Source organism: Cololabis saira, chromosome 5 (assembly GCF_033807715.1).
Source record: "Cololabis saira isolate AMF1-May2022 chromosome 5, fColSai1.1, whole genome shotgun sequence".
Classification (NCBI taxonomy): domain Eukaryota; kingdom Metazoa; phylum Chordata; class Actinopteri; order Beloniformes; family Belonidae; genus Cololabis; species Cololabis saira.
In genome coordinates this window covers 14,486,655-14,511,903 of record NC_084591.1, presented here as the reverse complement: position 1 = coordinate 14,511,903, position 25,249 = coordinate 14,486,655, and the positions used below count along the sequence as shown (strand labels likewise).

The following is a 25,249-nucleotide window of genomic DNA, read 5'->3' as shown; positions in this document are numbered from 1 at the left end:
CTTCCACACAGTATCAACATAAGAGTAACAATTCTCAGTCTTTATCTCATCCTTTTATTTTTCTTTCAGGTTACGTCACTTCCAAAGTTATTCACAGGCAAAGTAAGGAACCATTGTCAGTAATAGGTTGTTGTCTCTCTTCATGTTTTATGCCGTTACAAAACTCGTCTAATTAACTTTTACAAGTGTGTTGCTTACTTGGCAGTTAGGTTTGCTCAGGGGTGGCATTCATACATTTATTTAAGGTTAAACATCTGTTTACTTGTTTTTCTTGTCATAAGTGAGCCATCATTGCAATTATGAGGTGTCAGAGCTGGTTTTCCGGGCGGATTTATTTGGGAGTCACTGGGAGTGGTCTGGGCCGGGACCAGGAGGGGGCGGTGCTCCTTCCTTCAAATACACTAAAGTCAATGAAAGCCCACAGTGCGTGGATCCGTGGAGTAATTGCGGGCTAATGACAGCAGAGCTCTCGGATAAGAGAAGTTAAGTCTTAATGAAGAGACATTTCAACATCACGGAAGACAGAAATAAGCTCAGTGTTTGGAAATGTCTGCACTGCAACCTTTGGTTAAAGCCTGTTGTGCGTGGATAAGGAGCGCGGCGTTAACACCTGGGAGTCCTGGATCCAGCTGTTGAACCGTTTCAGTGTCTCTGCCTTCAGAGCTGCAGGATGAGGCTGTGGCCTCTGCTCCTCATGATCCCAGTGTGCACATCCTCCTCTCTGACAGCAGGTGAGTGGACACCTGAACCTCGATCAGCACACTACATGAAAACGTGGAGAAATAGCTTTTTTTTTAATTTTTTACAACATTTTTTACATGTGTGTATATATATATATATATATATATATATATACATACATGTGTGTATATATATATACATATATATATATATATATATATATATATATATATATATATATATATGAGTGTATATATATATATATGTGTATATGTATACATATATGTATGTATATGTATATATATATGTGCATATATATATATATATATATATACACACACACACATATATATAGGCCTATGTATGTATGTATGTGTATATATATATGTGCATATATATATATATATATATATATATATATATATATATATATATATATATATATATATACACACACACACATATATATAGGCCTATGTATGTATGTATGTATGTATGTATGTATATATATATGTAAATGTATATATTTGTAAATATATATGTGCAATCAGGCTTTTAACTGACTCATTTAACTCTTTTAAATGTTTTATGCTCACCCCTATTTTTATTGGATCTTCCTACTGTTTTATATTAATCTTTAGTTTATCCTGTTTTATCTTCATTGTCTTATCTCAATGTTCTCATGTTCAATGTATCTCAAAACACGAGTAAATGTATATATATGTGCATATGTGTATGTATGTATGTATGTATGTATGTATGTATGTATGTATGTATGTATGTATGTATGTATGTATGTATGTATGTATGTGTGTGTGTGTGTGTGTGTGTGTGTGTGTGTGTGTGTGTGTGTGTGTGTGTGTGTGTGTGTGTGTGTGTGTGTGTGTGTGTATATATATATATATATATATATATATACACACACACACATACATACATACTTAGCCTACTCATTTATTTGAATGAGAAGTTGTGTCCAAACTTTTGGTCTGGATTTGGTTTATATATATATATATATATATATATATATATATATATATATATATATATATATATGTAGCCTATATATATACATATTGCAAGTTTCTGACAAAAAAGTCTTCTTTTGTGCCACCAGAGATGCCTAAAGAGAGAGATGCGGCCCCGAGGCGCCGCTGCTTCGACCGCGCCTGCAACCCCCGCATGGGGAACCTGGCCCACGGCCGGCTGCTCGGGTCCCGCTCCGTCTGCGGCTCCAACGGGTCGGAGCCGTTCTGCTGGTTCCCGCAGAGCGGGGAGTCCTGCCCGGCCCCGCGGTGCGGCCGCTGCCACGCCGGCCGGCCCGGCCAGGCTCACCCTCCCTCCGCCATGAGCGACTGCTCCTTCCGCGACCCCGACACCTGGTGGCAGTCGGCCGAGGGGGCGCGGGAGGACGCGCTGCAGCTGGACCTGGAGACGGAGTTCCTCTTCACGCATGTGATCCTGGTGTTCCGCTCCCCGCGGCCCGCCGCCATGCTGCTGGAGCGCTCCCAGGACCACGGACGCACCTGGAAGACCCTCACCTACTTCTCCCGGGACTGCCAGGAGGTGTTCGGCCTCCAGGAGGGCTCGGAGAGCGGGGTCACCTGTACTTCCAAGTATTCTGGAGCTTCTCCCTGCACCAGAGGAGAGGTGAGGCTCACCTGACTAAAAACTAGGGGTATAACGATACACTAATCTCACGATACGGTACGATACACGATATTGAGGTCACGATACGATATGATATTATAGCAGTATTTTTTAACAACCTTGAATGAGGAACATATTGATTGATTGATTGATTGATTGATTGATTGATTGATTGATTGATTGATTGATTGATTGATTGATTGATTGATTGATTGATTGAATTGTTTATTTCGAACACATAAGGAAAAAAATATAACATTTTAAAACAAATTCAAAATATACAGAACAAAAAGCAACAACAACAAAAACGTAATACAAACAGGGAAAAAAAAACAGTGTCCGAACAGGAGCAGGTAGAAGTAAAACTTATTTAACCCTGCCCCTTTGTTACCTCTATCATAAATTAAACATAAATATTAATAATAAATAGCTGCAATTTACCTATTAGGCTACCGATTTTCCCATTGGTTTTGCCTTTGCACCTAACCAGCTAACAAACACAATATTGCCTTAACATAACTCCTCAACCAAATAACTTCCCAGGACTTCCTTTTTGTACCGTTTTTTAAATTGATTTATTTTTGTACATTGCTTCAACCCATCACCCAACCCATTCCATAAATCCACTCCAACAACTGAGATACACATGCTTTTCCTTTTAGAATGAAAACATTGTTTGATGACATATGACTGGAAAGACACAAAATACAAACCAGTCTGTGCGTTTGCCCTATTGTTACAGTTTGTAATGCTTTATAACTGTTTAAGTTTTAAAGAGCAAGCCAGGCCAACCATTTTCCACAAACTGAACTAAAAGTAAATATCAGGTTTGCATTATGCATCTTCAGTAAAGTAAAAATATTTTGCCACAAACTGAATAGTTTCTCTCATGTATGACTTGACTTTTTTCTTTTCCAGAAATTTAACAACTAAAATTAAATAGATAAATAAAAGTAAATAAATAAACTATGAAAAGTCCCAAACTCAAAATGCAACATGACTGTTATGACAGAGCTAAGAGCTTCACATGCTCCCAGCCTTCGGCCGTAAGGTGAACCCCGTTATCGTTTCATCCCACTCCCACCTTTGGGGACGACACAATCTTTACATCATAAAAAAGATTGATTCATGCTCAACTTATAAATAAAACCCCCCTAGAGTCCCGTGATTGGGACCGCAAAACGGTAGTAGTTTCTTCTGAGCGTAGTAATATTTTCGTCCGCTGGTCGAGGCGCGGTTCGTCACCTCCACGACACGAATCGTGACATTTTTGTATCGCGAAATTTCGTGGCACAATATATTTGTTACACCCCTACTAAAAACAAATACAAAAAAACAAACAAAACAAAAATAGATGTTTAAATAAAAGAAGAAGCCAAGATCATACCAGAAAAGAAAAATCAAGATTTAAAAATTCAAAAAACACAATCTGAAAAAAAAAAAGAGTGAGAGAATAGAGAATAACTAAACATAGACTGTAATTACTGGACACGCTCTCTGTGATGTCACTCACAGGTTGCTTTCTGCTTTTGAAGTTTCTTTTTCCACTTCTGTTCAGCTGCATGTTTCAAACTGCTGAAACCAACGGGCCTGTCAAGCTGTCCTTCTTATATCAATCATAGTTAGACATTTTTACTAGTCCGACTTAGCTTCCACGGACTTATTTGAACTCGTATCACTTTGTGTTCATTCTTATTAAATTTGTCCAAAAATCCTCTTTCTAAGGGTCGCAAGGGTTTGCTGCCAGAGCTCCTCTGGGAGCCAGGGTCACTTGGCCTGCAGCTGCAGGGTCACAGTCGTTGGAGCTTTTCTTGTAGCAAAATGACGTTGAAAAGATATTTTGAAGACAACCATGAATTGTCTAAGGTTGTGATTTTGTTTAAAAGTGACGGGTGAAAAGCCGTCATTTTCAACACGTCAGATGGACTAAACACAGACTAATGTTGAATGTCTTTATTTTGGGGCTGACTAAGGACAAAGATATGCTGGCCACATTAGCCCCACATGCCCATTTCTGGATTAATCAGGACTGGACAGTGTTAGTTTCTATAATGTCAGCCAGAAATCTGAAACAAAGGCTTCAAAAGCTCTAATCAGAAAACCTGTGGGGGTCAGTCCAGTTCTTCTTATGCGGTCTGTTCAGAACAAAGTCTTGAGCTTTTTTGTGATATTCAGCCCCCATATGGTCACAAGGAATATTACTACATAGAGTGGCTTTAATTAATTATCGGAGATATATTTGGGTCAAAATTAGTAATTGTTACTGACTTTTATATAGTCCCATCCATCCATCCATCCATCCATCCATCCATCCATCCATCCATCCATCCATCCATCCATCCATCCATCCATCCATCCATCCATCCATCCATCCATCCATCCATCCATCCATCACACACATATATAAATTAAGGACAAAATTTGTAATTCCTAAAAAAAAAACAGACAAACACAGTTTTTTTCTTTTCTTTCTTCTCGTCCCGCATCTAATTTCTCATTGAAGGGATTCTGTGATGGATATTTTCTCTCTTTTGCTTTAACCTCCACTCAATGAAGATTTTAAGAAATGTACACAATCAAACGGTTTATACGTATTTTCTGAATCGTGAAATGAAGTGTGATGGAAGACCTTGAGGACAGCAACACATTTCCAATATTAACTGGCATTTTTAAAGTTTTAAATATCTGAGGATAACAACATGCTGCCAGTCACCCCCTATCACTTCCCGGCAACATCCTCATCCTCATCATCCTCATCAGCCTCATCTTCCTCTCTCTTGTTTTCTGTTTATTCGGTTCCAGGAAACTCTATAAGCTGATATCTCACGAGTTGCAGAGAAAACATTTGTCCGAGCCTTGTAAACTAATCCCCTCTCATGGGCTGCGCCTGCTAAAGCAGCACCCTTCTGCTTTGACTTGCACATCTACAATATCAATGCTCACTTTTGCCTTTGAAGTTCTCCCAAAGCATTTTCTTCTCTTTTTTGACATACTGTACTACGTCAGCAGGTCTGAGTGGTATCAGCGCTGGTTAGATGATCACAGGCAGAAGGGTAAAGATTTGTTTGGCTAGAAGGGACTGCAGATGTGGCTGAGAGGGTTTCTGCTGAATGACTGAATGAATGCGCGGTTGTGTCTTGTCGTGTCAGCGCTTTGTTCTTCCCTTTAGTGAAGACTTACGGGACTCTAAACAGACTTGAGACTGAACCTAAATATGATTTGAGTTCAGTGTGAAGTATAAATGCAACTGCTGATCAGATCAGATTCTGCTTATTTACCTAATGTAAGAAATTATATAAATAAAGCAAGTCACTGTAAGGCATTTCATGTCTTACAGTATAAAATATTCAGTAAGCAGTAGTCAAGAGTTTCTCATGCAGAGTGTAAATTGAAAGATCACATATGCACTGCAGATTAGAGAAATTATGAAAATCTTACCGTCCAAATCAGAAAAGGCTGAAAAAAATGAAAACGGGCAAGAAAAAGCAGCACTTTTTAGACCGACTTTTGTTTATCTGCAGACAGGATAAACCAAGGTCATGATTCTCTATGTCAAATTCATTTTATTTGTGAATGTATAATCATTTGAGTGTTTAAGACCTGCACAAAAAGACGTGGAGAAGCAGGTACTACGAGTGTCTCTAAGGGGGAGTCTAGCCATCCTTACTAATGAACTAACTTCAGCTGCTTCACGGAAGTCATGACCAACCACAGGTGATGGTAGGAGTGTGAATAAACCGGTAAACTGAGAACCTTGTCTTTTCACTCAGCTCTGTCTTCGCCACAACAGTCGGGTAGAAAGAGTCTGCACTGCCGCACACACCCAGCCTCTCCAATCTACATGTGCACGTAATTCTTTGCAGACAGACGATGACATTTTTAAGACCTTTTATTCTTCTGTTACCATATTGAGTTGTGGATTTATTCAGTCATTCATTGAGTTAAATGTGGAACAGAGTTTTTCTGTATCTGCCTTTCATTCCCGATCACACCGTGTGTCTGAAAGATCAACATTAAAAAAGGCATCATGGGAGAGAACAAAAAACGATTGATGTTTTCAGTGGAACTGAATCGGTTTGAATAGCAGCTGTAAGAGGAGCTTAAAAGGAAAACCAGATCGACCGTCTGTTTTTTCTTTTTACAGAACAAGAAAAAAAAGAGACAAAACTCACATATTTGTCACAGTATGTCAGTTTTCCAAAGATGGCTTTCCCGTAAAGGCTTTTACAAGTGAAATAAAACAGGCTTTGAGAGACTTTGTGTGTCTCGCCCTCCAATCCCCAGGTGATTTATCGAGCCCTGTCGCCTTGGCATTCAGTAAATCCCTACGGAGCGACTGCTCAGGACCAGCTTCTGATCACCAACCTGAGAGTGCGTCTGCTGCAGAGACAGCAGTGTCCGTGCCAAGCCAAACATCCTGAAGCAGCTTCCCTCCCAACAAATCATTACGCCATCTACGATTTTATTGTCAAAGGCAGCTGCCTTTGCCATGGACATGCGGACCAGTGCGTAGCGGCCAGGGGCTACCGACCAGGCCGGCCCAAGGCCAGCAACGTGGTGAGCTTCACCAATGTAACTTTTAATTCCATGTTTAAAATGATAAGGAGTTCTATTGTTATGTGTGTGTGTGTGTGTGTGTGTGTGTGTGTGTGTGTGTGTGTGTGTGTGTGTGTGTGTGTGTGTGTACAGTACAGACCAAATGTTTGGACACACCTCCCCATTTCTTTCAATGAGGTGTGTCCAAACTTTTGGTCTGTACTGTATACAGGACTGTCTCAGAAAATTAGAATATTGCGATAAAGTTCTTTATTTTCTGTAATGCAATTAAAAAAACAAAAATGTCATACATTCTGGATTCATTACAAATCAACTGAAATATTGCAAGCCTTTTATCATTTTAATATTGCTGATTATGGCTTACAGTTTAAGATTAAGATTCCCAGAATATTCTAATTTTTTGAGATAGGATATTTGAGTTTTCTTAAACTGTAAGCCATGATCAGCAATATTAAAATAATAAAAGGATGGCAATATTTCAGTTGATTTGTAATGAATCCAGAATGAATGACATTTTTGTTTTTGTAATTGCATTACAGAAAATCACAATATTCTAATTTTCTGAGACAGTCCTGTGTGTGTGTGTGTGTATATATGTATATATATATATATATATATATATATATATATATATATATATATATATATATATCTTTACATTGTTTATTTAAGAAAAATTGAGCCAAACCAAAAAAAAAAAAGTTATTTGGGCAATACTTAGTACCCCATTTTTTTTATGATAGTCTTTATTTGTCTCACAAAACACACTGAAATGAGTCTTGTAGTCCTGTTTTTAACCCATCACTATTACTCTAGAGGCCGTGGGGTGCCTGAGGAACAGTTGGGGGGTTAAGGGTCTTGCTCAGGGGCCCACAGTGGTTCATCTCTGTTGCCAGGTTCCAGGTGGGAACTTAAACCTGTTGGGAACTCTAACCTGGGTATTCCTGGCCCCAGCACACCACTAGGCTACCACTCCCTCCTCCTAAGGACCCCATTACCTTTTACATAGACTTTAAGAGGCGTATAGGGCTGCTAATAAAAAACGTGAGATGATCAGCAGGCGTGCAGACCTCTATAAAAACAATGATTTGACAGTTTGTGGTCAGAAGCAATGCCAAAAGGCATAACACAATGCCAATAAAGAAAGACATGAGAAATGGGCTTAGAGGAGAAACTGTTGCTGCAGAGCCCATCAATCTGGAAAAGGCTAAGAATTAATTTACAAACAGTTTGAAAGTCAGTGTTTTTAAAAAACAAAGATTATTTTGAACACAGCATTTAAGACATTTGGCCCTCGTGCAGAGCTGAGCATAAGTGAATGTCTGCAAACCTCAATGAACTCAGACAACGTTGTAAAGATGAAAGGATAACATTTCCTTGGGAACAAGACACCAATAAAAGTCAAGTTATTGGTCCCTAAGAGGGAACTATTAGCTAACAAATCATTGGGGTACATAGTATTGCCCACACATTTTTTTCTTCTTCTTGGCTTCATTTTATAAATAATGACACAATTACAAAAACTCATCCATTGTTGTTTGTCTAAGGTTGTACTTTCTCCTCCTCCTCCTACTTTGTCCTCACACTAAGGTCACTTTGATCATACCATTTTCATTATATTTTTACATTAGAAATATCAGATTAAAAGAGAGGAAACAAACTCTTGTTCATGACGGTGGAGTTGGTTAAAATGAATTGAATTGAACTTTGTATTTCATCACATTGATTCCTCATCTTTGTCTTTAATGCTGCTGATTTATGGAGAGCGGGAATAAAAGGGCTGGAGTTTGTTTCCTCCGCTCCTCTATTACTCAGCTGTGCTGCTGGAGGTCTGCCTTGCAGTGACTATTGGAAATCAAGCCACAGGTTATATTCTAATTATAGGGATTTAACGCTGTGGAAACCTTAATTATGGTATTGAGTTTAATACTTTAACAACCTATAGTCTCAGACATATTATTGTCTTTACTTCAAGTTAGAATTGTTGTTTGCTTATTTTCTTATGTAATTCAAGGGGCGTAGGCGTGTTAAATAATCTGGTTTACAGTGAATAAACACAGTCATTGTGCATTTATATGTTAGTATGTTGCAATGCATGTGTTAACATAACATGTGTGAATACAACTCTTTGAAATCAGCTTTAATTATAGAAATAATTCTCAGAAACTGACTCCAAACTATGTATGGTATATATACAGGACTGTCTCAGAAAATTAGAATATTGTGATAAAGTTCTTTATTTTCTGTAATGCAATTAAAAAAAAAAACTAAAATGTCATACATTCTGGATTCATTACAAATCAACTGAAATATTGCAAGCCTTTTATTATTTTAATATTGATGATTATGGCTTACAGTTTAAGATTAAGATTCCCAGAATATTTAAATTTTTTGAGATAGGATATTTGAGTTTTTCTTAAGCTGTAAGCCATGATCAGCAATATTAAAATAATAAAAGGCTTGCAATATTTCAGTTGATTTGTAATGAATCCAGAATGTAAGACATTTTTGCATTACAGAAAATAAAGGACTTTATCACAATATTCTAATTTTCTGAGACAGTCCTGTATATTATAAAGAAATACATTTGTGGGACTTACGTGTTTCCTGAGGTAATACGTTCAGCTCAGTCAGTACCTAAAAAGATGACTAAATAACAGCCTCTTCTGGTGTGTTTTGCTGGAAGGTCCACGGAAAGTGCGTTTGCCGACACAACACGGCCGGCGACCACTGTGAGCGCTGTGCACCTCTGCACAACGAGCAGCCGTGGCAGGCGGCCAACGGCATCATGGACGCACCGCATGCTTGCCAGAGTGAGTGATGGGGCGAGGAAGTCAAATGCAGAGCGGGACACACTTGTCTTCAAAAGGGATATAAGTCATAAATCACATGAAAGCTTTTACACACTGATGCATGATGGATAACAGAGCAGTTGCCTTTTCTTTTTTCTTTTTTTTTTCATGTCAGCCACTATTAAAGTTTTTACTGCTGTCAGCGGAGTTTAAGGTTAAAATATGATTTTACCAGAGGATGAGATGTAATTCTATCTTTCGTTGCATTTGCGTCTGATTTAAGAGTGCAAGTGCAACAACCACGCCAAGAGCTGTCATTTCAGTCGAGGGCTGTGGCTGGCGACGGGACGGCGAAGTGGAGGCGTGTGTGACGGCTGCGACCACAACACAGAGGGCCGCCACTGCCAGAGCTGTAAGACGGGCTTCTACAGGGACCCGAGCCGTCCAAAAACCGCCTCAGACTCCTGCAAACGTAAGAGCCCTTAATACCAGGTTTCAGAGTGTAGCTTCTTCTGGCACTCCGACCACAACTCTGTCTGGATGCGCGCCAGGTGAAGAAGTTTAATTAAGCGCCGCAGCCTTTGATATGTGAGAGGGTGCAAAGGAGATTTCCTTTTCCTTTTTGCTATCCAGATTAAAGCGCCCTGATTTCTTTGATAGGAGTATTTTGCCTGGGCGCAGCCTTGACAGTGATTAGACAAGATGACTCCATCCTGCTCTCCAGCAGGAATATCTGGCTTTCATGCTTACTTGACCGTGTCAGCGTTTTGAAATGTGACTGGAACGCCAAACAATCCAGGAATTTCTCATGGAGCATCATGCTGTATTTTTCCCACTCTGGCCCCCTCCCCCCTCCCGAAGCATGCTGCAGCATTTTTAAGGCCAAAAAAAAAAAAGAAAATCAATTATTGGAAACAGCATCCGCTTAGGGCACATTCAACACATTCACCAAGCTTTCTGTGGGAGCTCCTTGTGTGTACTTAGCTTTTCTCTTTTTATCTTTTTGGCCATCTCAAAGCATCTTCGTCCTCTATAAGACATACTGCGCGTTACATGTATCCTCCTGAGTGGATGTAGATCTGTGTTAGAGACGGTGACGTTACAAAGATGTTAACATGCAGTGCTCTTGTTCTCTCCCTCAGCCTGCTCTTGCCATCATGTCGGCTCCGTCCTCGCGGGTGGCAGCCCCCTCTGCAACCCTAGCAGCGGGGGGTGCGCTTGTAAGCCTGGCGTCGGAGGCTCCCACTGCGACAGGTGCATGATGGGATACTGGGGGCTGCATGAATACGGCTGCCGTCCATGTGACTGCACGGGGAGCTGTGACCCCTACACCGGAGACTGCACATCTGGGTAAGAGCCAGTTCATGTGAATATACTGCATGCACTAGGCCTGTGTTGAAAAGATCGATTCTCCGATTTTAAATCGATTCTCATATTAATTCCTAAAAATCAAGTCTAAAGATCGATTTAAAAATATATTTTGTTGGACACGAGAATAAGTGGTGCCATGTTTTTGCCTTTGAATATGTTTAAAGGTATGAAAACATTAAAGTTTTCAGTTATAATTGCATAAATTGTCTATATTTCTTTGCTTTATATACTATCTTGGGGTTACATTTGCATAAATGTTAAAAACTAAATTCTCATAAATGGGGAAAAAATAAAAGCGATTTCTTTCGTCCTCTGTTTGCTGCCCTGGATCTGTTTGATAATTCTGACCCACACAATGTTTCTGAAAGCAGTTCTATCAGCATTCTGGGAGGTGATTGGTCCTTACAGCATCATTAGCTGCCAATACTTGCTGTTGAATCTCAATATAATACTAGTATTAATATGTTGCATAACTAGACAGTCATATAATTCATGTAACAGCTGAAAAAAGAGTTTTATTAACAGTAACCCAAATGAATATCGGATCGAATAGAATCGAATCAAAGCGTGATAATCGATTCTGAATCTTAAGAATCGGAATCGAATCGATTCTTGATATTTCAATCGATCCCCAGCCCTAGTATGCACTGACACTGGTGTGGAGTTATATTTAATATAACTTCCTTTTTAAATTCTTATTAACTGTAAATATGTGTTTTCGTTCTGTCTCCTAACACATCAAAGGTGTTTCATCATAAAGGATACCAAACATTGAAGCATTTCAGGTGTTATTTTGTTACAATTTTTCATGCAAATGCCTTGTAAGATGGGCAGCAGTGCTGGGTAGTTCTCCACTGGGGACGGGCCAAACCACTTTATCACAGCCGGTCAGCTGATAACAGATGGTCATCTTCATTTTTGTTTAGAGGACATAGTCCCTATTTCTCAAAGAAAGAAATGAGGAATCCATACCTGTCAAGTCTCCCGTTTTGGCCGGGAAACTACCGTATTTGACCCCTCTTTCCCGCCGTCCTCCCGTATTAGTATTTTCTCTTAAATTTCCAGTTTTATAATATAATCATTTTTAAAAAGCAAACTGAAGCGTCACTAGCCTCACGAGAACTGCTGCTTGCCGTAGGCCTGGGTCGCAATTCTCGCAAGGTTATTGGTGACAACGGGAACAAACTCGGAACAGCAAATCAGATGGATGGATGTAACAAGAGAGAAGACATTTCTGACAAAAAACGAAGAAGACTTGTTGTAAATATCTCTAAAAATTGGAAACCAAATTTACTTTCCTAAAGAGGATATACAGAAACCTGCGTCTGTGTCATCAGTCAGTGAATGCCAGAGAGCCACATGAGTGAAAATGACAACTTAAAAGAAAATGTAAATGTTTCACTTGAAGACAATCAATGTTTATATAAACTGAAAATATTTAAAATAAATAAGTGTGCTTTCATTCACTTTTGTGTTTTCATTTAGGCTCTATTATAGGAATTATATACATAGGAATGTCCACAGCATTTCAGTGTCAACAAAGGTCCAATATTCAGATTTTGAGCACATTTGTAGTTTGTAACTGGTTGACAGGTAATTATTTTGGATTTCTCGTGAATCTGTCTTAAAATGTAAGATACTGGTCCTCGGTTGGGCTGGTGGGACAGCGGCGGAAAACTTCCCGTATTTTTAAATCCAAAACTTGACAGGTATGGGAATACCGATGGGGTCGGTGGTCCATCCCAGATGTCTCCGAGCCCAGCAGTCAAAGTTAACATGAGTTTTATTTTGCATTTGCGATGCAACACTGTAGTTCTTGAAAAAGACATCTCAAAGTTGATCTCTTGACCATGATATCTTATCAGCTGTTGGAATAAAGGTTTCTGGTACGGTGCATCTAAGACAGGAGTCGGCAACCCGCGGCTCTAGAGCCGCATGCGGCTTTTTAGCTAGTGGTTCCCTGGAGCTTTTTCAAAAAAGTTTGACCTTTTTTGTCCTTTTTTCCTTCTTTTTTTCCTTTTTTTCTTTTTTCTCTTCCTTTTTTTCTCTTTTTTTATCTTTCTTCCTTTTTTCTTCTTTTCTTTCTTTCTCGAAATTTTGACTTTTTTCTCAACATTTCGACTTTTTTCACGAAATTCTGACTATTTCCTCAACATTTACTTTTTTCTCAAAATTTTGACTTTTTTCCTCAAAATTTCGACTTTTTTCTCGAGATTGTACTTCAACATTAATCTTGACATTTCGACTTTTTTCTCGACATTGACTTTTTTCTCAAGATTGTACATTAATCTCGACATTACAACTTTTTTCCCGAAATTTCGACTTTTTTCTCAACATTTCGACTGTTTTCTCGAAGTGCTAAATGAAAAAAAAATCTTCCCCCAGTTATAACTAATATAGCTCTACATGCAGCATGTGTTGCCTTCATTCTAAGGCTTAAACAAGACTTTTCATTTTTTGCGGCTCCAGACATATTTGTTTTTTGTGTTTTTGCTCCAATATGGCTCTTTCAATATTTTGGGTTGCAGACCCCTGATCTAAGAGATCACAGTTGAAGCTTGTACTTTGTGTGCACTGAAATGGTTCCTTGAATCACCTAATAATATACTGTAAAAGGATGAAAACAAAAATCCTAAATTAAGATGATGAGAAAAAACATGAAATATCTTGTGTTCATACTCTGTAGAGATGTAAGTAAGTATAAAAATTTTATTCTTGCATTATCCATGTCTGCCTGACCTGTTCTGGTCAGTCTCCTGTTAGCAAAAGTGAATCAGGACGGAGCGGTTCGTGCTGCAGACGTAGAGTGTTCTCTGGATTATGAATGGGTTTCTGCTTCTGACTCGCTTTACCTCTGCGGCACAGCTCGGATACGGAGGTCCTCTACGCAGCCGGTGACCACATGGGACGCAGCAGCAGCAGCAGCAGCAGCAGCAGCAGCAGCAGCAGCAGCGATAACAGTGAGACGACACTGTTTAGGGCAGAGGAGCTTTTCTCTGCACTGCACCACTCTGGTGAGGCGCGGGTCACATCACACTCAGTACTCTGCACAAGCATCAGCCCGCGGAGGGAAAACCACCGCTCCTTTGATCCACACAGCCATATAAATGATCGATTAAAAGAGCGGTAAAACTGGTCATGCTTCATGTTTTCCAGAGAGCTGTGACTGTGCAGAAGTTACCTTCGGAAGTCCTAAACTGTTCTGTGCTGCGGAGTTCGACTATGGTACGTGGGGGCCTTCTATCACACCTCACTCACATAAGCTTACACATAACCGGTCATTATAGCGAGGTCAGTAAATAAAACAAGCTGTCAAACTTATTAATCCAAAAGAGGTTAGTAATGGGCTTCTTCCTGTGTTGCTCAGTCTTTTTATGACTCTCTCTCTAGCACATAACTGTGGGGCTTAGTAGTTTTTGTCAAAGATCCAGAGTGCCTTCAGGTGGTTAAGTCGTGGCTTTTTTTTCTAAATGTTTTTTCTCTTCTCTTGATCATCTGTTTTTATGTGCTCGTCAAGTTTAAAGAGGTCATATTATGACTTTTTTTTTTTTCTCTCTTGAGAGCATATATTTAGGTCTATGAAATGACTGAAAATCAAAAATGTGGTCACTTAAGCCTGAATTATGGTTCTGCGTTAAACCAACGCAGAGCATACGCCGTTGTTGTGCCCTTCGGACTTCTCCGTCACTCCATTTCGCCGCGGTGCAGTACCCCCCCAGAGCGCTAGTTGATACTTTGTTTAGCTTCCGGCTTTTCCGGTCACAGTGAATCAAAGAGATAAGGACAACTTCTGTGCAAAAAAAACAAAACAAAAAAAAATCACACACACACAAATAAAATAGCGCTGAAAGTTCACTACTGCTTCACAAACCGGAACCGGAAATGTGTTGCTACCAAGCGAACCAATCACAGGCTGTGATTGGTTCGCTTGGTAGCAACGCATTTCCGGTCACTCAGAGCGCGGGGGTGGGGGAGAAAAAAAACCTGCCAGGATTCGAAATGAAGATTCGAAATGCGCATTTTTAAACGAATATCGAATTTTGAGGTTCCGGTTCCAAAATTGGAACCGGGTTTCAGTACCTATCTCTAATCACAGCCCTCTCGGTCTGGGTTGGGTCTGCGTTGTCTCGACGCGTAGTTACATTTTTTGGGAGGTGCAAGTCAGGCTACGGCGTAGGCTACGGAGAGACTCCCGCGTAGCTGCGTACCCTGTGGCGTAAGTTTAACGCAGAACCATAATTCAGCCGTAAAGAGGACCTATTATGAAAAACAGTTTTCTCTTGCTTTAACATATATAAAGTGGTCTCCCCTCAGCCTGCCAACTCAGAGAAGGAGGAAAGCAACCAAATTCTGCAGTGTCTGTACAGCCGCCCGGATGAGCCGTCCAGTGTGATGTGGCTTCTACGAACTGTTCAGATTCTGCGCCCGTCGTTACGTAACGACGGGCGCGATAAGTTACATAGGTTGGCCAACGATGCGTGAAACCACGCCCACAACTAACTCCGCCGGCAGGAGCTTCCACCATTTTTTCGTAGCAGTGTATCGCGTCATTCAGGCAGCCAATCAGCACATCATTATCATAGCCTCCCCGCCCACTCAGAATCCTGTATAGATAATGAGGTTAGAGAATGGGAAGATAAAGACATGGCCCAGAGGCTGAATTTCTAATTTATTTAGCAAAAACAATCAAAAGCTTGTTTTTAAGACATTCAAGGCCTGTTTAAAATAGGTATTAGATGCCATAATAGGTCCCCTTTAAGTTGGTTATTCAGTGAGTCATTCATTATACTGTGACATCACAGGCCCAGATCCTTTAAGTCCAACCACTTTCACCTCCCACTGCATTTGCCTTAACTCAGAATAAGGTAATTTAATCTTGCAACATTGACATCATAAGAGCCACCATCTGCTGCGGGAGGGGTTGGAGTGGGGTGGAGGTGTGAACGACAATCCATAAAACTGACTGCTTTAAGGCGAGCTACAAAGACGGGGAGGGCTGCTTAAAGTGTTTGTGATCTTGTGACCAAAATGTGTTAGACAATTCATAGAAGCCACTCGATGTAGTAAAACCGCTTGTGACCGTGTACAGGGCAGCATGTAACAAGAAAGTTCCAAACTTTGTTAAAAAAAATGACTCCTGGATTTGCAGTCATTCGAAAATGACACCCCGACATCTGGATTTAGTTCAGCCCAGCCCGCTGGATAAATAAAAGTTTACCGTGATTTACAGACATTGATCCCGGAAGTGACGTTGAGGCCTCACTTACCTTTTACTTAACATTAAATTTGAATATGGATTTAAAAGCATCTGATCCGACGCTCAAGAGTTTGATTTCAGTGAGGACGCATCAGTTTGACAAGTAACGAGATTGGAAAATGGCAAGTCGGCCCATGTGTTGCCGTGGTAACAGTAAACTTGAAGGTGAACGTAACCGGAGCTTTCGTTGAAGCCCTGAAGGCTTCTGCGCCGTCAGAGAGGCTTTGAGGTTGATGAAGGATAAGAGGTTTTATACTGCGCGATGCTGCCAAACCTGTCATCATCTCACCGTCGTTCTTCTGCTGATCTGGACGTCTTTTTTCATGTTTTCGTCTGAAGCTTAATGTTGGCTATGAACTAAAAATATCAGATCATTACACTATATGGGGTGGATTTAAACTGAAGTTGTAATTTAATATCACTATGTACCAAAATTACTCTGGGGAAAAGGCAGAAAAGGTGATGAGAGGAATTATGTTTTAAAGATTCCAGCCGCACATCAGCGTATTACTGACATGTGCATTTTGATGGGATTAAAGTTGTGTTGTGACCTCTGTGTTTGGTGAAATAGAGCAGGTGGAAGTTTTACTTTACAAATCACAGACATGGTGCAGTCGGACGGGATTAAAATCACAGACGTCCTCCGTGATAATTACAGCAGGTCCCCAGATCATTTTAATCCTGTGTGAATGATAAATAAATAAACTGGACAAACCCAGGGTGAATACACCTACAGATACAGTGAATTTTAAAGCTTCTTTCCTCGCAACGTGCAAAACTATGTTATAAATGAGCTGAACAAGCGGGTCTGGAACCCAGCTGGAACATGGCCGCCTTATTTCTATATTTCTATATTTTGTCTCCCTGCCAAAGTTGATGTCAGTGTCAATGAAAGGAGGCGCAGTCACATCCTGCTTCGTCCCTTTTGATGAGAACAGTTTACTTTGAAAGTTTTGCAAAGGCACAGATTGAATTATTCCCAGATATGTGGTCATAAATATGAGGTTTTTTTTTTTTTCTATCAAGAAGGGTTGCTGAGTGGGAAAGTCTGAGTCAATCCAGGATCTTTAACAATTATATAAATAAATCAGGCGTCATGTTACTATTATATTGCAGTTTGTTAGCTGATAATAACGCCACTTTTGTAAATAAAGGACTTGTAAACCTGGCCGGTTTACACTGAAGCTCCTAAATGATCCGAACCAGAAAATACAAATGTATCTTAAAATGGAGCAGTTATCTACATAACTTTGTGGTTGTTTGTTTGGTCGCCGTTTGTGTTGCAGTGCTGGTGGTGAAGGTGATGTCCGCTCACGATAAAGGCTCTCATGCAGAGGTGGAGGTTAAGGTCAAGAAGGTCCTGCATCAGAGCCCCCAGATGAAGCTCCGTCAGGGAAGCGTCACCCTCTACCCCGAGTCCTGGACCGTCCAAGGCTGCACCTGTCCCATCCTCAACCCAGGTCAGATCCAGCCCCTTACAGAGAGAAACTTTAATGCTCACTACGCACAAGTGCATGATTAGTGCATGATTAGTCAGAGGTGTCAAAAGTATTCACATTCATTACTCAGGTAGAAGTATAGATACTAGAGTTTAAAAATACTCCTGTAGAAGTTGAAGTATCAACTCAAGTTTTTTACTCAAGTAAAAGTATAAAAGTACTGGTTTCAAAACTACTTAAAGTATAAAAGTAAAAGTAATGTAAGGGGGCAAAAAGCCATTAAGGACAAAAGCCATTGAATGCATTTTAGTATAATGCAAATATATTAAAGAACCATATATGTGTACTATTGAGCATTAACATGTGTTTCAGAGAGCATATGAGATATGATGACTAGTTGCCTATAAGTATTGTAATGGTGCAAAAAGTCAAACTTCAGAGGCATGTTATCATTTATCCTAACCTTTATTGGAATGTACATCCAAGTTTAGTTGCAGGAATCTGAGGGAACGGATGTAAGAACAAAACTGGACAAGAACATCTGAAACAACCACAACCAAATTCACTCTATCCGGATGGAGCAATTTATCTGGATAGTTTTTTGTTTAAAGGCCGAAATGAAATAGAGTAACAAAGCTGTTTTTAAAATATAAGGAGTAAAAAGTACAGATAATTGTGTGAAAATGTAAGGAGTAAAAGTAAAAAGTCGTCTGAAAAATAATTACTCCAGTGAAGTATAGATAACCAAAATTTCTACGTAAGGTAACGAAGTATTTGTACTTTGTTACTTGACACCTCTGTGATTAGTGGATGTGCTGAGTGGAAGATCCCTGTGGCCTCTCACCCAGACCTCCAGCCTCTGCCAGCACCCTGACATCACTCAGTAAAACTGGCTCTTCATGACTGAAAGATTACTGTCACTTCCTTAATATGAGGCTACACTGCAAGAGTCATTTCTGGCTACATTCATCCACAACAGGTCAAGGATCTCAGTATTTACACAGTCACGCGCCAAAGATGGTTCATTGTTTCGTTCATTAACGTTTTTGGAAGAACGTCTTTCTTAAGATCTCACCAGTGCGTTTTCGAAATTTTAATTATTTTGCTCTTTTGTTTTTTTTTAGCCATCCTGATGTGGCTCGTGTTCTTGGGATCATATTGTTTTGCTGCATGACACAATTTTGTTACAAAACCTTGCCCTATCAAAGCCGGTTCAGGTTGAGACTCCTCCTGTTGCCTTGAAAGGGATAGAAAATGGATGTAATTGCAAATCATCACCTCTCCGCCGACACCTTGACGGTGGATTTGAGATGTTTCTGCTCCAATGCTTCTTCACCAAATATGCATTAGGCACCAAGGCCAAACGGCTGTACTCTGATCTCATCTGTCCATTGGACTTTCTTCCAGAATTCTTGTGGTTTGTTCAGATGCAGTTCTGCAAAACTCACTTGAGAATCATTTGAGAACCAAAACCCAGAATCCGTAAGCAACAACTCAAAAGATTTAACCGAGAGTGCAGTCTTGTTTCTGGGTTACACTTTTATTTTCTCGCCATCAGTTCTAAATCCATCTCTGTTTCAGTTTCCTCTTTATGCAATTCTGAAATGAGTGTCAAATCAGCGCTGGGTTAATCTACAGCGGGGGAAGCGGGATATAGCTGAGATCCAGTAGCTCTTTGGCTACTGTATGACCTTACTATGTCAGAGCGCCAAAGACGGGCTTGTCGCAGCCATGCCGGCCCAGTTAGTGGAGGTGACCTGTTATAGGGCTGGGCGATATGGACCAAAAGTCACATCTCGATATTTTCTAGCTGAATGGCGATACTCGGTATATATATCGATATTTTTTCTGTGCCATAATTGGGGTTTCCCCCAAAGCATTATAGCATAGCATCTCTGTTAGCTTCATTTTTTTCTGAGGCAAACCCTTAAAAAGGTTTTAATATAAAAGTCAGTTTTAATACAATGCCACACAGGTTCACACAGGTTCCTTTATTAACAGAGGTCTGCACAATATCAAAATGTATAAAACAAATGAAATAAAAATAAACTGCCTGCATATATAGAATAAAAATGCTTCTTGAATAAAATAAAACAAATATCCCTTTCCTGCATAACAATTAAATTAAAATACACTGCAATTAATACAATGTAGACAGTAACAGGCAGACTTTTCCACTGCGGTTGACAGTTGTAAATAACAAAACATTTGTGCAAATCTCAAATAAAGAATTCAAGGCAATTTGTCACAAAATAAGCTATATCAAAATCATTAAAAAAAAAAAAAATTTTTTTTTAATCGATATAAACGATATTGTCTCGTACCATATCGCGTTTGAAAATATATCGATATTTATTAAAATCTCGATATATCGCCCAGCCCTAACCTGTTATTGTCTGTCCCTCCTTTATCATATACGATAAAATGACGGTAACAACTTGCTTCTGAGGCATTGAGTCTGTCATTCAGAGAAAGATGATTCCACTCCCTTTAGAGATATTAAGTTCTAGGTCTAGGATACTGATTTTCGGTTTTTGGTTAGGGTTAGGGTTAGGGTTAGATTCTGGATTTTGATTCTCAGATTTTTTTCATTTTTGATTTGCAGTTTGTTTATCAATGAACTGAAGCCACAAGAGGCTTTCTCCTGGCAACCCGTCCAAACAAATGGAGCTTGAACTGTTTTCGTCTAACTGCTGTTTCAGACTTGAACACACTCACGGAGACCTCGAGGGTCTGAGACACAGATACTTCTGTGACATCCAGGGGACGGCCACTTTTTAGACTGGAAACTTTCCAGTTGTGAATAATCTTCCTTCAATAATCTTCATGGTAGAATATTGAATTTATAAGTGATTTTCAAATGGTTTTAAAACTTTTAACTCAACTCAAACCTTATTTATAGAGCACAGTTTAAAACAACCAAGGTTGACCAAAATGTTGTACAGTTTAAAAACAGCTGAATAAAAGGCATATATTACAAAGATAAAATAAATAGAATAAGATGAGTATACAAAATACAAGAATACAATGAAATGAAAAATAAGAGTAAGTTCTTTTGTAAGAACTTTGCTTTTGCCTTTACTTCTTGGCATTGTGTTAACACATACCTGAATACTCGTGAGCAGTAAAACATCTAAACACCTGCTTCTGTACAGGTCTTCACTTCAACACTTCAACAAAAGTAAATAAATAAAATGAATAAATCTGTAAATATCAAAGTAAAACGATGCCAAGATCATGCAGAATCAAATCATACCAGAACAAGGCTAAATAAAATAACCATGTAAAAGAAATATAAGGAATCAATATAAGATCATTTTTATTATGTTTTTGCACTTAAAAATATAATAGAAGAACATAGAAGAAAAACGTACTGTGAGCTCTCTCATGTGATGTGTGTGTTTCAGTCACATTTACTGAAGTTCAGTAATGTATTTCTTGTTTCTCTCCAGGGTCTGAGTATGTGGTGGCCGGCCATGAAGACTCAAAGACCAGGAGACTTCTGGTCAACACCAAGAGCCTCGTCAAACCGTGGAAGTTGAGCTTGGGTCGCAAACTCCTCCACATCCTCAGGAAAGACTGCGGCAGAGAACTGTTGAGAAGAACGGCGGACGGAGGAGTGAAATCATCCTCCGTAATGTACGGATGACGTGTCGGAGAAGTGAAAAGGTCACCTGACAATTGCGAGAGAGACTCTTTCTGATTTATACTTTGGACACTCAAAGCAAAGCTTGATATATTTTGTTCCTGTTGCCAAAAAAGGAGTTGCCAAAATAAGGATGCTCCGGTCGCTAAGAATCTGGCCGCGGCAGAATCGGGTTTGAAGAAAACAAAAGAAAACCACAAAGACTTTCATCCAGACAAAGCTGATGTTGTCACTTTATTCCTCTGCTATGTAATGCCTCAAACTCATGAATCCTTCCAGAGTATTTATACAGTAGTAACTAGTGTGAAGTAAACACTCATTTATACTTGTCTCCCTGCCAAAGTTGATGTCAGTGTCTGTGAAACGAGGCGCAGTCACGTCCTGCTTCGCCCCTTTTGATGAGAACGGTTTACTTTGAAAGTTTTGCAAAGGCACAGACTGAATTATTCCCAGATATGTGGTCATAAATATGAATGAGTCAACATCAGAAATATGTGTGTTGTGTAAGTAAACTGTGAGTCCTTGGCTTGGGAGTCTGTCTGGGACTTCGCAGGTTGGTACAGGTATATGGAGCTAGAACAGTCTCATAATTCACAAATACACACGCCGATCCACAAATGCACAGGACAAAATTCACAAATGCACAGACAGATTCACAAATACACAGAACAATTCACATGTGCTTAGGACAATATATACAAATGTGTTTTTGATGCACACACAAATATAACCTGATTCACAAATGTTTTTTTGTCTGTGAGCTGCGCTGGATTTGCGTGTGACTTTTGAGATTGGCTGAAACAAAGGAAGACATCTGATTGGTTGCAAATCCTTCAGTGTTAAAAAAAAAACGTATTTGTGGATTGAGTCACGTCAGGGGAGTCTCAAAAGTCACACGCAAATCCAGCGCAGCTCACAGACAAAAAAACTTTTGTAAATCAGGTTATATTTGTCTGTGCATCAAAAATAAATTTGTGTATCTTGTCCTACGCATGTGTGAATTTTGTCCTGTGCATTTGCGGATCGGCGTGTGCATTTGTGAATCTTGTCCTGTGCATTTGTGAATTTTGTCCTGTGCATTTGCGGATCGGCGTGTGCATTTGTGAATCGGTCTGTGCATTTGTGAATTTTGTCCTGTGCATTTGCGGATCGGCGTGTGCATTTGTGAATCGGTCTGTGCATTTGTGGATCGACGTGTGCATTTGTGCATTATGAGACTGTTCTAGCTCCATACAGGTAACACTTGGTTGAGAAGAGAGGATGGAAAAAAAACCCAGAATACAATGCGTTAGATTGGACATCTCTTTGCTCTGGCACCCCAAGTCCCGCTCTCTTTCCTTTGAGCCGACTAAAACCCTTGTGACTGGGATCGTTTGGTCAGATGAGTGGAGTTCTCACACTTAAAGTCTGCTGAGATACTCGCTGAACACTAAAGACCTGTCTCCCGAAGCCAGAGGCAGCGTGTTCTTGTGAGAAAGTATGTCCTCGCCCTCTTAACACGAGCTCCTCTCCTCGCCCTGTGACTCCCGTTGCCCCAAAAATAAAGATTTATTTTAAGACTTCGTCTACGTTGACGTCACAGTGTATCAGATCTGGAGCCCACGGGCCATTTTTGAACCAGGCCCGGTTAAGAATAGGCCTGATCTTCTGTCTCCAAGGACGAGGACAAACAGTGTGAGGAGACATGATGCATTCTTCAGCCATGACATCACCGCCCATGACTTTGTCCCACCAACTCCGCCAAAATAAAAGAGAATGGGTTGGACATTTCCTTTTAAAGAACAAATATTTTCAGTCGGTGTGCATGCAAGTACTTCATCAGTGATCAGCGTGACGTTTGAACTGCTATTTCTGTTCTGTTGTTGTTTGTTCTTGTTTATCAAGACTTCTGGGAAAAGTCTGTTTGAGACCATTGACTTTTTATGATCCAAACAAGAAACATCCTAATGAGATAATGCAAAATCCTCACAGGATGTGGTTGTCTGATATTTAAAAATGTTTCCTTACTGCCCCCCTTTGTTAAAAAGAGAGAAAAGCGCTTCTATGTGGTTAGAAATTTTACATCATGCTTGTTGCCTTACAGCAAATTTTTTATTTTCCATATCGAGTCTTTGTTAGAGGAGCTGAGTCTGGGCTTCGTTTCCTTTTCAGTTGGTTCATGGATAGTGGGGCGAGCCCACCGACATCACAGCCTGATACCCTGCAGGCGTCAGCAGACGTCAGCAGACTTCCACCTGAAAGGATCCGGAAATGATTGGCTGTGGCTCCTGGCTCATTCACTGGAGGAGCTGGACCTGCCGGCAAACATCTCCAACACGACCTCATTAGGGCCCGAGCACCGACAGTGCAAAGGCCCTATTGTATCTGTAGGATTTTTATTTTTTTTCCTTGTTTTTCTCGTTTTTATTTTTCCGACGAAATGAGGGCCTTTTTGCCCCCCTAAACGTGCCCCAAAAGTCGCCAAATTTTACACGGAAGCCAGGCCTGGCGAAAAATGTGATATTTAATGGTTTGCATTAATGGGCGTGGTAAAATAGCTCAACAGCGCCCCCTAGAAAACTTTGTGCCTCAAGCCCCACAATACGGTTTGACGTACGTGCACGAAAATCGGTACAAACCTGTATCATGTCACAACTTAAAGAAAAGTCTCTTGGCGGCATGGCCGAAACCGAACAGGAAGTCGGCCATTTTGAATGAATCGTGTAATTTTGGCATTACTTCGGCCGCTTCTTCGCCCGAACCGTAACGTGCACCCAGGTGTGTTATACATCAAAATGTGCGTCTCGATCCTGCGACGATGCGCATTACTTTTCTCAGTCAAAAGCGTTACCGTGGCGATGATAGACGCTAAAAAGCGCGTTCCCCCTTCATCTGATTCGTCCATATTTGATATTTCCTACTTTCTGCCATAACTTTTGAATGGTTTGACATAGAGTCGTGGGTGGTGTCATCTGACTCGGTTTTGAGTCCTTGAACATAATTGGTGCAAATTAGCCCCGCCCCTTCTTCTGATTGGTCGATATCTGATAGTCCCTATTTTCTGCCATAACTTTCGAATCGTTTGATCTAGACCAGTGGTCCTCAACCTTTTTTCAGTGATGTATCCCCTGTGAAATATTTTTTCAGCCAAGTACCCCCTTACCAGCGCAAAGCACTTTTGGTTGTAAAAAAAAGACCTAAAACAGAGCACTGTGCCATCAGTAACTGATTTATTAAACATAAAAATATTGCTGCTACGCTTCAACCACGACTCCATCGTTGGTCCAAGTGATTGACAGGTGAAGCCAGGTGATTGACAGGTTAGGTGGAACCATCCTGGTGTGGGGGATACTCTCGGGTTTTAGGATAATAAGTTGAATAGCCTACTCCTGAAGATAAAATTCATTTTATGAATTTAGACTTATATTTTCCTCAATTATTTATGAAATATTTATTTTTAAAGGATTTTTGCATGGATGCTACTTTTTAAATATATGTATATTTTAAAATCTCACCTGGAGTGCCTTCACTCACCCCCAGGGGTACGCGTAACCCCATTTGAAAACCACTGATATAGAGAGTCGTGGGTGGTGTCATCCGCTAAATGTCCAGACCTGAAGAATCTACATGCAAGTCATACAAGGGCTTCCACTGCAGCCTGAACGTGCACAAGAGTGCGAGGGCCCGTTCATCGCTGCTTGCAGCTTTAATTTCAAATTGAAATCCGAAAGGACTGCTGCATTTAGCCAAAACTCTGCGAACACAAGCTCTTTGCTAAGCTGTCCTGCTCTGCAGCACAACTGGCGCACATGATTATACCAGCACTGCTGTGTATAACAGAAGTGCTGAGGTTCTCATGCTGTTATACGTTTTCAAC

General features: G+C 40.2%; 1 protein-coding gene across 3 annotated transcripts; it reads left to right on the top strand.

Annotated features, from left to right (window-relative positions):
• The first annotated feature begins 416 nt into the window (after window positions 1-416).
• On the top strand, window positions 417-22,238 carry LOC133444611 (netrin-4-like). Of its 3 annotated transcripts, none has more exons than XM_061722472.1 (10): window positions 417-731; window positions 1,799-2,331; window positions 6,616-6,888; window positions 9,575-9,701; window positions 9,964-10,152; window positions 10,823-11,030; window positions 13,917-14,065; window positions 14,208-14,276; window positions 17,595-17,768; window positions 21,200-22,238. In XM_061722472.1, exons 1-10 carry the CDS (start codon window positions 671-673, stop codon window positions 21,394-21,396), a joined length of 1,980 nt encoding a protein of 659 aa, XP_061578456.1. In that variant the 5' UTR covers window positions 417-670; the 3' UTR covers window positions 21,397-22,238. The 3 variants fall into 3 exon arrangements, with proteins under 3 accessions (XP_061578456.1, XP_061578455.1, XP_061578457.1); XM_061722471.1 differs by having other exon boundaries at window positions 6,616-6,903; XM_061722473.1 differs by lacking the exon at window positions 6,616-6,888.
• Window positions 22,239-25,249: the final 3,011 nt, after the last annotated feature.

Coding starts and splice junctions, on each gene's coding strand:
- LOC133444611 (XM_061722471.1), top strand. CDS start 671: ATGAGGCTGTGGCCTCTGCTCCTCATGATCCCAGTGTGCACATCCTCC. Junction 6,904..9,574: donor ACGTGGTGAGCTTCACCAAT/GTAACTTTTAAT, acceptor TTTTGCTGGAAG/GTCCACGGAAAGTGCGTTTG. Junction 14,277..17,594: donor TGCTGCGGAGTTCGACTATG/GTACGTGGGGGC, acceptor TTTGTGTTGCAG/TGCTGGTGGTGAAGGTGATG.